Here is a 13,928-nt window from a genome sequence, read left to right as displayed (position 1 = left end):
CTTAATGATTCTATGATTCTATGACAAGGGGAAACAGTTTTAAACTGAATTAGGGTAGGTTTAGATTGGATACAAGGAAGAAATTTATTATCATGAGGGTGGTGAGACACTGAAGCAGGTTGCCCAAAGAAGTTGTGGGTGCCCCATCAGTGGAAGTGTTCACGGTCAAGTTGGATTAGGCTTTGAGCAACCTGATTTAGTGAAAAATGTCCCTGCCCATGGCAGAGGCGTTGGACTAGATGATCTTTAAAGGTCCCTTCCAACCCAAACTATTCTGTGGTTCTACATACAGAAAGTTTTTCTGTGTCTTTGAATCACAGGCTCATTTAGGTTGGAAGGGTATTCTTGGAATTCTCTAGTCTAACCCCCCTACTCAGGCAGGTTCAACTACGTGGGTTTCCCAGGGCTGTTTCCAGTTGGGTTTTGAAGACTCCCACAGATGAAGACTCCCAAATCATTCTGGGTAACCTGTTCTGGTGTTTGACCACTCTCACACTAAAAACGTGTTTCTTCATGTTCAGAATGAATTTTGTGTTTTCTAATTTGTGTCCATTGCCTCTTGTCCTGTCACTGAGAGGAGTCTGGCTCCCTTTTCTTCATTCCCTGCCATCAGGTATTTATACACATTGGAAAGATCCTGTTTTGCATCAGGAGGTGCTGTTATGATCCTAGTAAGAAAGGCACTCAGAGTCTGTAAGGTATCATTTAAAATACTATCTATTAGAGCTAACACTATAAGGAGAGAATAGTATAGACAATCTTGCATCCCTTTAGACGGTGGGAGCCCCAGGTGGTGTAGCAATGAATGGGCCACTGATCCATGTGCAGGATGCTGGGCAGTTCTTACTGTAGCACAGATTCTCACATTTTGGTCATTTAAGCTGTAACAGGACTTTCTTACAAGGAAATAGCTCTGTTCATTATTTCTGCTGGCAAACAGAAAGGACATTCATGTGAGAACTTCGTGGAGCACTTGTAGATAAAGGCAAAGCCACGCAGGTGGCGTAATTGCTGGTACCCAGTGGGAGCTGCCTGCGGGCTCTGTTGCAATGAGTTCATCCCATGGCCAAGGGAGTTGTGCAGCACAGCACAAGCCTGGGCTCACTCCGGATAGCTGTTGTGTGGATCACTAACACTTCGATGCACGACAGTCTTCTGGTCAGGATCACTACAGGTCCTCCGTAGTCCAGAAAACCTGGTAATCTGATATATTAGGTGTATTTCAAAGCCAGCATGTTTGGCTTGGTTTTCTGTGGGCTTTAATGAGAAATGATTTAATGAGTTGGCATATGCTTGTTTAGATATTTGCCTTTTTCATTAGTAATAAAGAATGCTTAGGACATGAGGATCAGTAATAGTGTTTGTAAGGTGATAAGTAGATGAGGTGCTAACAGAGAAATAAAATAGAAAAATAGTAAATATGGGTTAGACTTAAAATATCCTACTCTGAACACTTTAGCTAAGTATTTTTAAAATATGTCTGTGTGGCAAGAAGTTTATAATTGTTTTTGATACGTCTTTAGGCTGTTGCAGAGTATTTGCAGTGTTGGTCATCAACACTGAACAGATACTTTAACTGGCATTTGTTATGTTTTCTTTTCAAGTAGTTGCCTGTAATATTTCAACTACCACAGAAGACAGAAGAGAGACAAATATGTGTCTTGCTAATAAGTAGAAAAATGAGTTCTTTTTTTCATGTATGCTGAGGAGAAAAATGTTTTTTTGATTCTAGCAATAATTTATTTCATATACTAAAATGAAGTTTTCTTATCTGATTTTGATTCAAGTAGTTGTTAAAAACAGGGCGCTAGATATCATTTCCAGAGCTTCTGTGAAAATGTGCATAGTGCTCTATCTACATACCTACTGTCACGTTGTAGGCTTAGTCTTCTGATAGAAATTTGCTATATCGTATATTTCAATATTTTATGGTATAGCAAGTTTTTTAAACTCTGTTTTATAAACACTTAGATTTATAACTTCCTGGCATGCTTTTGATTGAGTGGTCTGAATATAGTGCTTCTTTAGCTCCATTTCTACTGAAATGTATCTTACAGAAACTGTATGTTACATATTTTTACAGACTGAAAATTCTTCTTTCCTTTTCTTTCCGTAGGATAAGAAATGGGTTCTCAATCATGAAGATGTCACGCTGGGAGAATTACTGGGCAAAGTAAGTAATCAAGTGAGCTAAATAACATTTAAATAAGCATATATTAATCATTAAGCCTATACATTTCCTATTTGCCTTATCTTTTAAATTACTGTGGTATGCAATTATTCTATCAGTTCTTTTACTTTAATACACAGGACAGCATTGTGCTTTAAACAAATGTAAATCACATTTACTGGTAAATGATATAATGTGTGTGCTGAAAGTGTTTAACTAGCATACATATTTTTCTCTTTTGGAAGGCTTTTAAGCTAACTAGATTTCTATAAAGCATGATGTGGCTGTTTTACTTTGTGTAGTGTTACAGAATATGTTGTTGCAAAATATAAATAAAAACATAAATAAACAGATTTATGTGTTTATGTATAAAATTTATGTATTTATGTATAAAATTTGATATAATAAGATTATTAAATCAATATTTGTTAAAACAAGTGTTCGTTGGTTTTGTATGATTTATTGAATGTTAGGTAACTTCACAATGGCATATGTATTAAATTAATTCTTTTATAGTGTGGTTTATATCACAAATTCTGCTTAGGAGCTATAAGTCTTTAAAATCAGGTAAGCCCTGTACCTTACTTAGATTTTTAGCACTTTCACCCCTTCAAAGACAGTTGCAGGTGCCGCTCAGGACACTATGTTCCAAAAGATTTCCCAAAAACTGAAAAATAGGCTTAAATGAGGAAGAGATAAATGAAAGCAATAATTGCCTTCTTACTATGATACACACTAAAATAATTTATAAACTGTTCAAGAAATGGGGGAATTAAATACTGTCAGAAAATTCTGTTACCCAGGATAAAATCTCTTTGGTAGCTAAGATGACAGAGAGTATTATCTGCCGGTAGACAGAGCTGTATCTGCATAAAATGCAGGTACTATGACAGCTTCACATTCTTAAACAGAATGGTATCAAGGGAGAAAAATAAAGTTGTTTCAGGCATTAAAAAAGCTTTGTCTTACTAAAAAATAAGTATGAATTAGTCTTGATGAGTAAAGACAGTTAAAGCAATCTGAAAATTGATAGATTTAGTAAACTAAATTTACATGTGCATTGCATGTTTTTGGCACAAAGCATTTTTAACATTCAATAAAGACAAGTCAGTGCTTAAAAGTGTTTATAGAAGGATATGTTCTTTAAAAAATACAGAACAGGATAAAAACTTTCTTGGAACACAGTATGAATCTGTTATGCATCCATCTCTAAAAAGATATAGTCAAACTAGAAAAGATAAGAATGACAGGACCATCAGCATCCGTACGAGAAAATGATATATAAACTACAGCTGTTCACCATGGAAGTGAGAAATCTGAGGCTCTATAAAATCTTAAGTGGCCTGGAAAAGATGAGGAGGAAAATCATGAAAGCTTAATGCATAAGAGGATGCAAACTTTAGAAAAGACAAAGATTTTCCTTCACCTCAGGAGTGAATAGTCTGTTTATTTACTCAGTATTAGTTCTATAATACCCCACAAAATGAAAGTTATATGAAAGGAACATGTTATATTAAAAATCATATATATAATGATAATTAAATATTTTAAATAAAGAAAAAAAGCATTTTCAATACTTAAGTAGTCCTTAAGGTGGGTTCAGCTTTCACTGTTAAATAGTTCTGACCAGAAGGCTAGAGGGAAAGTGTGTTGGGAGTGACTCAGCTTCCTACCTTTGGGCACCTCCTGCCAGTTTAGATATTAGAGGTAGTGTCCTGGCTATTTTAGAAGGGCAGATTGCTGTCATAGATCCTATGCTTTGCTTGCCAGCTATATCTTTCTTATCCTAGGATATATAAAATAATACTGGAAACCTGTGTTTAGGCCTAAATTTCTTTCCTTATTACAAGCAGTGCGGTACTGTTTTCCATCTGTGAATTTCTTTTTTTCGTTTTCTGTCTTCTTCCTTTGGCAATACAGTATTCAAATTCATGATGTAAAGAAATCTTCACCACTCAGGAAAGAAAGGAAAACATTTTCAGCAGAGTTTTGCTGTTTCTTGAAGTTACATGCAGCCCCGGATACCAGGACACAGAAGTGGAATCGTGGAAATTTGTCAGATGTAGATTTAAAATTGAGTTGTATTTATTCTTTGGGAAATACAAAACTTAACTAAAAGTATGAGACGTTCAGTTTTGGTTTTTTTTCTTCTCTTGGGTTTTTTCATTGATACCAGTGTTTTGTTATATACTGCACAATTTCCTTCTTCCTTCAATTTGTCCCCTAATTAATTTTCCTTTTGTTTTTATTTAAGTAAAAAATACATCTGATGGAGATTATTCTGTGGTCTTTATTATTTCAGTTTTCTTCTATGAAAGCTAAAAAATTAAAAAACTTACCCTGGGGGGTATATTGTTGAAGACCTAAAAAATCTTATTATAAAAGGATCTACTTTCTAAAGTCTTGTCCAAATGTGACGCTTTACATACTTGCCTATATAGAGCAGTGCTGAGCTTAGCTTTTAAAAAAATTGTGGATCATGTAACTTTTTCAGGGCAGACATGGCAATACATTTTTTTGCAGTGGTTTTAAATTTACAATCACAATTAATATACAGTGTTTTCATTTTTCTTACTTTGCGTTTTTTCTTTCTTGTATATGTGAGAATGTTTATGTTATTTTGATGTGTTTTGTCCTAGTTTCACAGATCGTCTTTTGGTCTCTTACAGATTGCAAGTTAAAAACTATTGATAAAATACAGTAGTGTGAAAATGAAAGAGTGCAGGAGTGAGATTGAGAAAAAAAGTACTACTATCAGCGTTGGCTTTAGAAGTTACTAAGAGGTTTTATAAGAAAATTACACAATTAATGTATTTTTTTCTCTTGCCAACAAGGTCATAGTAGAACTCATACGCTATGTCCATATAATAGAGGTACTATGTCTATGTGAACTGCATTGTGTTAGGGGCAGATACTGGAAGAAAAACTCATTTCATAAACACATTTCAAAGTTCCATATGAGTTACATTAGCTGTCTGCGTTATTTTTCTGGAGATTTGTGAAGATTTTGTTTACTTAGAATGATTTTTTTTCTTTCCCCTGATTTCAGGGTAATTTTGGTGAGGTGTATAAGGGAACATTAAAAGATAAAACTCCTGTTGCTGTAAAAACTTGTAAAGAAGATCTTCCTCAGGAATTGAAAATAAAATTTCTGTCAGAAGCCAGGTAGGTTCTCTAAATTTAATTGAAATATATACTTGTTGTGGGTTTTTTTTCAAATTCTATTACTAGATGGGTTTACAAAATCCGACCTTCAGAAAAATTCAAAGAAGCAGTATTAAAACTGCTTCCTTTTTTTCTTTCCTTCAGTACATTCCACAACTGTTGCCCTGGTAACTAAACATAGGCATTTTTAATGTGTGAATGCAGTAGCATCTGCACTTGCTGAAACTACCTCTTTGGTAAAGCACGCTGTGCCTATAAAACACAATTTTGTTATTATAAGTGCTTCCATTTAGAACTTCTTGTGAGATGTGCCATGAGGATTGGGATAAGAAGACTGGAAGATGCTGTTAATTTAAATGTGATTATACCCATCATAAATCCTACCTTACATGCATGACTAATAGAGCTGATCAGAAGTGGCTAGGTTACTGTATAGACCCCATTTAGTAATTTTCTCTGTAAGAACAGTTCATTCCAGTAGAGATATTTTATGCTGTGTCAGGCAGCACGTGATTGCATACTTATTTTTCAAATGACATTCATGCCACAATATGCTAAGTATTATGAATATAGGCTGATGTAGATAGGTAGGTTCTGAGACCTCAGGATAGAGGGGTGTATTGAGATAATTTCACAATTGTTTAGATTAATTAGTTCCCTCTTGCTATGAAGCTTCATATGTTTTCGTTTTTACTCCCAAACTAGTATGATCAATACGGAAAAGTAAAAGATACTATCTACATTTAGAGAATGAACATCAGCCACTGTATCTATTGAATAATTTTAAACAGCTCATAACTTGGCAACTGCAGAGATGTTTCATTTGTTAAGCAGCCTGGCACTAATGGAGCAGTGTTAGTCTGAAAAAAAATGAAATGTGTTATTTCTCACTAAATATGTATGTACCAGATAGGTTAGTATTTTAGTCTTGATCCTAGGGAAAAAGGGAAAAAGAGGACGTGCTTTAAGTCAGCAAATAGTAGAAGAAACATTTAAGTTACAAGGTCTCTGTAGAATTCTTCCTTGCCCTTCATTTCACTTACAAATCATAGCATGCTGTTTTAAGCTGCAAATGTTCTTATTAAAGTATTGTGTAAGAAGATGTAAATGTTTCTGTTTAATTCCCAAAATTAAAATTGCTGTCCTTATATTCTTTTAAAACTTGTTGTATTAATTAGTTTCTAAAGTAAAATTGGAATGAGTGTGCATTTGAAAAGTGCAGCAGGAAAGTGTAGAGGCATGCTGTGCATGCTTTTTTGAGGTAGCTCAGCTTCTGATCCACCACTGAAATGCTATTTAAGTACAAGGGTTCTTGAGAAACTGCAAGCCTGTCAAGCCATTTTTCAGTTATACAGACAAATGTTATGTAGACAAATGGTAAAATTACAATAAGAATAATACAGTGTTCAATCTTGATTTATTAGCGAGTCAGTATGCCCTCTGTTTCAAATGGAATGATGACTGATCTGTTACATTGATTTTTTTTTTCTTTATGATAACAGTAATGACATGTGCCATTAAAATAACATTAGGGGTTTAAGATATTTTCCTATATTATTTAATCAGTTTGTACAATGAAGTTTATTAATGTAATAAACTTACTGTGTGTTTTGCAGAATACTCAAACAGTATGATCATCCTAATATTGTAAAACTTATAGGAGTTTGCACACAACGACAACCTATTTATATTGTTATGGAACTTGTTCCAGGTAATTTTTTCCCTTTTTTTTTTTTTCCCAGCATATTTTCATAGGTATTGTTTCCATAATGGAAAATGTATTGTTTTCTATTTGTCTTTATCTGCATTCTTATGGCTGATTTCAAAAGTCACCTGTGTTGCGAATCTTTGGAAGTAGCAGGTTCTACTAGCTTGGGAGTGGAGTGAGCTTCACAAATCTGTTGTGAGTTTTTCTGTAGCCATTCAAGACAACAGAATTAGCTGAAAGGTATCTCAGCTCTATCTTCATTTTCCTCCTGACAAGATATTACATGGTACTTCCTTTAACAATGGAGTTATATAGTGAATGCTAAGATGCTTGTATTTAAATAAATTTCATGGCTGGATAATGTTTCAATTTTAATAACTCAGATTTGGATCATCTTTCGTAATATGAGAGTTTTGTCTTTGCCAAAACATACTGTTCAGTTTATGGGTTGCTCTTGATTTATTTTTGGAATCTTGAGTTCATGTTATTCAGCAATGCCTGGAGAGAATTTCAAATTGTTGGGATGATAACAACTTTTGGGCAGTTTTACCTCTTTGTTGATTTTCTCAGCAGCTGGAAAATGTGTGGGCTTGGTAGCCTCTAGTACTGCTTAATATGCAACACTGTATTTGTTTTATGTATCACTGGATTTATCTTCAAAATTATACAGCAAGCTGTTTTAAGAACCATTTCATTCATGAAGACTTAGATTGTTTATAATTCTTGAGTACTGGCTTTAGTACAAGAGCACTCATGGAATCTTTAACCTATTGGAATTTTCTGCCTTTATTCAATTAGATTATATTAGATTATTATATTTGTACGTGTGATTAACTTTATTAAAATGGAGACTAAAAGCAGTGTCTTGGGTTTTAAGGCATACTTTGCTAATCAGCTTCTCCAGACATCTCTGAAGATAAAAATAAATCCTGATCTTTTAAGAAACTAATAAGAAACCCCCAATCAGTATTCTAAGGAACGTTATTTGGGAGGTATGTGCTTCTAGTTTGTATAGGACAGTATTTTTTTATTGTATAATTTAGATTTATTATTGCTTTCTAAAAGCTATTCTTCTAATTGTGATAAAAAAATAAACTAATTAAAATATTACCTGTCATATAAAAACAGAAGCTAAAATGCATGTAGTAGCAACAATCTCCTTCATATGTACATGGAAAGTTACATGTATAGGAGAGATGTGACTTAAAACTGCCATTCAGGAGTTTATGATGAGAGTTACCAAAAAAAAAAATTATTTTTGAAATCCCAAGCGAATTGTTCTCCCTCTTCTTCCCTCACTTTCCCAAAATTGCCAATATAGCCACTGAAATTGAGTCAATGAGGCCTTAATATTTTTTTCTTATAAACATTTGTTGTGGTTTCGGCTGGGATAGAGTTAAATTTCTTCCCCGTGCTGTGTTTTGGATTTAGTATGAGAAGAATGTTGATGACACACTGATGGTTTTAGTTGTTGCTAAATACCCTGTAGTCAAGGACTTTGCAGCTTCCTATGCTCTGACAAGTGCACAAGAGGCTGGGAGGGAGCATAGCCGGGACAGCTGGCCCAGCTGGCCAACGGGCTATTCCATACCATATGACGTCATGCTCGGTATATAAATAAGAGGCGTGGTCCAGGAAATAGCGATGGCATTGTTCGGCAAGTGGTGAACAATTGCATTGTGCATCACTGATTCTGTATATTCTATCATTATTATTACTATTTTCCCTTCCTTTTCTGTTCTATTAAACTGTTTTTATCTCAATCCATGAATTTTACTCTTCTTTTTGATGCCCTCCCGCATCCCACTGTGGGGGGGGGGGAGTGAGTGAGTGGCTCTGTGGTGTTTTGCTGCCTGCCGGATTAAACACAACAACATTTTATGTATTTGTAAGTTGACAGAGATCTCTAGAAAAATCTTGTTTGCAGGCTGAAGTTATGCTAACTAGCTGCTGTGAAAAAGCAGTTTAGCAAAGCAGATGGTTTTAAAATGTTGATTTGTGATTGCATAATGAATACATTTGTAATAACCTTTAAAGCATTTTGCAAATAATTAATTTTATTCTTTTTTACCAAAATGACATTGAAATATTAACTAAAAAGAACTACTGCCCAGATCCTTACAAGGGCCCAACACTGAAGTTGCTGTGTGACTTCTCAAATACCGCGTAATAAAAATTAACCTGAATTTTACAGTGGCATAGTTTTTTTCTGTGAATTTTTTAGTAGACTAAGAACTGAGAAAACAACTGTATTTTGAAATGATCTTTGCATTACAACATTTGTTAATGGAGAACTGCTCATAGAGATTTCCTCTTCTTGTTTGGTAGTTATGACTCTTTCTTTATAACACCTGTAGTTACCAGTGTGAAAATTTAAGACTGTTAAAGAAAGAAAATTTGAGGAGCGCAACACCCATGCATTGATATCCGGATTTTTGCATGCATTTTGTGTTTCTAATAGAAGTTGGACTTTTATTTCTCTTTTGCTGTGCACTTACCTTTGCTCATATTTTCCGATTTCATATTGCTAGCTTCTACTCTTCACATTCTACTTGGACTCTTAATTTAGGATGGGCCTGAACAACATATATACGCTTGCCCTCTGCACTCATGCGATAAGTCAGATGTGCTGGTTTCTAGATACAGAGACTCAAGTAACCTCAGCTCCCTGGGCACATGGTGTGTGTCTTGAGCCAGAGAGCACATGATGCGAGATCCAGAATCTGTGTAATTTCTTGTAGAGTTCTCTGCACAGTGAGCCACACCATCTAAGTTGTTGAGCATTTGCTGATCATCTGCATAGCGTATGCACAGTAAGTGGGATGCATCCAGTGGAGGACTGTTTTAATAGCAAGCTGTTAAGATAAGGAGCCTGTAAAGTTGGTTTATGACCCCGAGCTTTACCTTGCAGCAATACCTGGAGAGAATACAGTCGGTAAAGTCTCCCTACTGATTCTGACTCCTGTGAGGCTACTGAATAGAGAAATTTGAATGCCAGTTCCTTCTTCTGTCTCCAGTGCCCAAGAGCAGATTTCAGATGCTGTGTTAGCACATAGCTAATGAGAACTCCATGCCAAAAAGGCATGTTTTATTTTATAATACAGTGAAATAAATCTTACAGTAATTGCAATATCATGCAGTGAATTTTAAATCCTGCGTTGAAGGAGTAGAAATTATTCAGATCAGCTCCAGGAAAAGCAGAGTACCACTCTCAAGTTGATGTATATTGCCCAGGGTTTTCATACCTTTTAAAAATTCTGCTTAGAAAAATTAGACTATTGGAACCTGTTAGTATTATGAAGAACTCTGATAATCATATAGGTTGCTATAAGTTATTTTCTTTGTAATATTCTTCCTTTTTTTCTTACTGCTTTATAATGAAGTGTTGGCTAAGGTGGTTTGGTAAGATTTTTGCAAAGGTGGTATTTGATGGAGTTTTTTTCTGATAGCTTCTGATTTAAAAATACGAATACTGCATTATTTCATAACTTAATATAGTAACTTTTTAGTAATCTGCTGTGATACGTTTTAAGTACTCAGTTTATCCTAAGAAAGACAGAAGAAATTAAAGTGAGAATTGCTAATGAATTTCCGGAAAAGAAACCTCCTATGTTGAGATTTGCCAAACGCTTGATGTTAGTATAGAGCCTTGAGTTTGTATTGTCATATGGACATGGCTAACCTGACTGAAAAGTTATGTAGTAAAGGTGGGATACTAGTCTTAAAATTGTTCAGTGAGGGTTGCTGCATATTTGAGACTGTGAATGCAGTCTGTAGCCTTCAATGCAGGAATTGTCTAATGTAGATAAGCCTTTGTCAGGGATGGTTTCCAATATGAGGAACAGCAGAACTTTGTGTAAAAGTATGGTTTATAGTATTGTATAAGAAAGCACGTAACTTTTTTGTGATGCCACATCAATCTAAAAAATTGACCGGTTTACTCATATTTTCTAGGTTAATTTATTCTTTTTTCTTTGCTCTGTGCCTGTTTCCCCAGTGGGTTTTTTGTGTTTTATCCTGCATTGTTGACCTTAAAACTGAAGCAAGGGAAGTAATTATGAGAAGCTGATTTCATATTCAGAACAGGAAAAGAACAATTTGCCAGCGTCTCTTATGGCTGCACAGGGCATAAGGAATTTTCATAACAGCTCAGTTATAGCAAATTTAGATGATGATCAGAGAGACTGCCTGGAATACTGCTAGCATTATCTGTAAGCTGGCCAGAGTCCAGACTGATAACCTGAGACAAATGGATACTGGATTTTGATGGGGTGTAGAGAAGATTATCAGAAAAATGGTGAAGGGGTTGACAAAACCTGCTTCCTGTTCTTTTCTCCTTTCAGAGTGAACTCAGCATCTTTTCATGAAAAAAAAAACCAAACAGGAAGAGAAGAAACTAGAATACCCTTCTCTTTCACCCTTCCTCACTATTATCTTCCTGGTCGCAACTTCTGTCTTAGTGATCATGGACCTTATTATGGTATTTCTGCTTTGAGAATAAGGGATCTTAATTCACTGAAACACTCAGGATCACTTAACTCTGTTTTCATCTGCTTTTAATTTATTATGCAGTCTCCCATGTAATCAAAAACAAATTGCAGGAGTCCCTTTAAACTTTGAATATTTTTTTCTCTCCCTAGGATTAGGGGAAAAACAAATCAAAATCAAATGTGATCTGTAAGATGCAAAAGTAATCTCAAGCCACAAAATTCTTTCTTCTCCTTTTTATGTTCATTTCAATTTACTTGAATTTTAGCTTGCCCTGAAAGGAGAATTTAATTTAGAGGTAGGAATTTTGCATGTTTGTGAACTGCATTTGGAAGATAGATGTGTAAACTTGTGGTGCAGTTACCACTTCATGCAACTATGTCAACAGTTTATCTTGTAGAACCTTCAAAGGCGCCTCTGTCCCTCCAGGAAAAAGAGTTTGCACAGGTTGTCAGATTAAGCACCGTCATCACACCTGCACCAGCTCTCTCTGGAAGGATTTGTCTAATTGATAGTAGATGCAAACATCTTTATAAGTTCCAACGGTTGATTCAAGGAAGTAGAAGGAAGCTTGTAGTCACATTTTTTGAGACCTACTCCTTTCAGCTGTTGGACTGTTTAATGACAAGCTGATAGCCTGCTTTCTCTTTCAGGTTTCTATATATTTAAATATTTTTATAATCAACATAGTTAAAATTACATCCCCAGAAATATTTTGAAAGAATTTTCTTTTTGCTAAGTCAGGCTTTCAAAAATAGGCAATTCAAGAATCTGGCTTGTCTGTTGAGTCTTAATTTAGCTTCCTTAGCATATATGTTATGATAATACAATACATTATGATTATATTATATGTTATGTTATATTACGAAAACTAGATCTCCTTTCCTCATACAGTTCTGAACAGTTTTCCAGGAGTTGCTTCTTGTCTCCAAATCCATACTGTGGCCATAGGCCTTATTTAGTCTATTCTATCAGTGATCTGCTCTGAGTGTGATTCCGACACCCCCTCCCCAATGGGCATTTCTGGACATTTTTCACTCTAATACTAAATGCATTGTCGACATTTCTCTGGAATACTAGTGTGCATTCCTGATACCACCACAGAATTTCTATTTGTTAATAGATACGTGGTTGCAAAAACTGGATGTAGAGTTTGTGTTCCTTGTTTTAGTTAGACTCACGCTGACATACATTAGAGTAGATTTGCTGAACGCTTGCAGCTGGAAACAGGTTGAGCTACGCTTGTACATATAAACAGCTATGAAAACATCCACTAATCTGATAGTACGGGAAGGTTGTCTGAATTAGGTTTCAACTATATATGTTCAGCTTATATCTAGACATACATAGCTAGCTTTCAAGGTGGAGTTCAGCAAGGTCGTAACATCGATATTTGCAATTGGATAAGGTAACCTGTTCAGATTTGTACTGAATCATTTGGGTTGCAAATTGCCTATGCTATTGATGCATAAACAATTCAAAGGTGACAGGTTTTATTAGTTCAGGTGCAACACTGCTTGATTTCAGCTACCCTGGCTCCCAGGCACGTTCAGAAAGAGCATAGCCATTTCTATAGTGCCTGTAGCAGGATCTGATAAGCCATTCTTAACCCAAGCTCTGGGATTACTTCTGCACCCTGTTCATGCTATCCTACCTGCACATGGCTTTGGTCCAGCTTGGCTTGCTCACTACATCTCTTCTGAAATTAAGGTGGCTCCATTGCTACTTTCTGCGTGTTACAGCACTTTTTACTGCCACGCAGCATATTAGGTCAGAAGCATTTGCAAAGCCCAGTATTCTGCCTGACCTAGCAAGCCGTCTTTTTGGTCTTTGTTGGAAAAGAGGGCTACACGGCATAAACTGGAGACATACCTACAGATCCAGTATAGCTGGTGCTGAGGTAGAGCTGGTACAACCTACTAAATCTTAACTGACTTTTGTGGAATTACTCGTGTTTTCTGGATGTAGTGATACTTCAGGCTATAGCACCAAATCACAGCTGACTCCATGTATTTCTGCTGTTAGTTGCACTGAAGCCAACAAGCCCATTTATAACCAAAGTCTGGGTGCTGAGAATGTGGTATGTATAATTTATTTGTTGATATGTTGTACGAAAAGGAAGCCTACAGAGGGTGGAAGCAAGGACAGGTAACCTGGGAGGAATACAGAGAGATTGTTCAAGCAGCCAGGGATCAGGTTAGGAAAGCTAAAGCTCTGATAGAATTAAATCTGGCCAGGGATGTCAAGGGCAACAGGAAAAGCTTCTATAGGTACATTGGTGATAAAAGGAAGACTAGGGAAATTGTGGGCCCTCTCCAGAAGGAAATGGGAGACCTGGTTACCCGGGATATGGAGAAGGTGGAGGTACTCAATGACTTTTTTGCCTCAGTCTTCACC

The 13,928-nt window shown here is 35.7% G+C and overlaps 1 protein-coding gene across 1 annotated transcript in view; it reads left to right on the top strand.

Annotated features, from left to right (window-relative positions):
* Positions 1-2,116: 2,116 nt before the first annotated feature.
* Positions 2,117-13,928, top strand: part of LOC104079124 (tyrosine-protein kinase Fer-like) — a gene marked incomplete at both ends in the record, with an annotated part of 21,328 nt that continues 9,516 nt past the window's right edge. Inside the window, 3 exons of the mRNA XM_009581035.1 lie at positions 2,117-2,173; positions 5,220-5,335; positions 6,952-7,046. Of these exons, the coding sequence (XP_009579330.1) occupies positions 2,117-2,173; positions 5,220-5,335; positions 6,952-7,046 (268 nt within the window). The remainder of the gene's footprint in view (positions 2,174-5,219; positions 5,336-6,951; positions 7,047-13,928) is intronic.

Source organism: Fulmarus glacialis, unplaced genomic scaffold (genome assembly GCF_000690835.1).
Source record: "Fulmarus glacialis isolate BGI_N327 unplaced genomic scaffold, ASM69083v1 scaffold4997, whole genome shotgun sequence".
In the NCBI taxonomy this organism is placed as follows: Eukaryota; Metazoa; Chordata; class Aves; order Procellariiformes; family Procellariidae; genus Fulmarus; species Fulmarus glacialis.
Note: the sequence above shows the minus strand (reverse complement) of the source record. Positions and strands in the feature narration are given on the sequence as shown.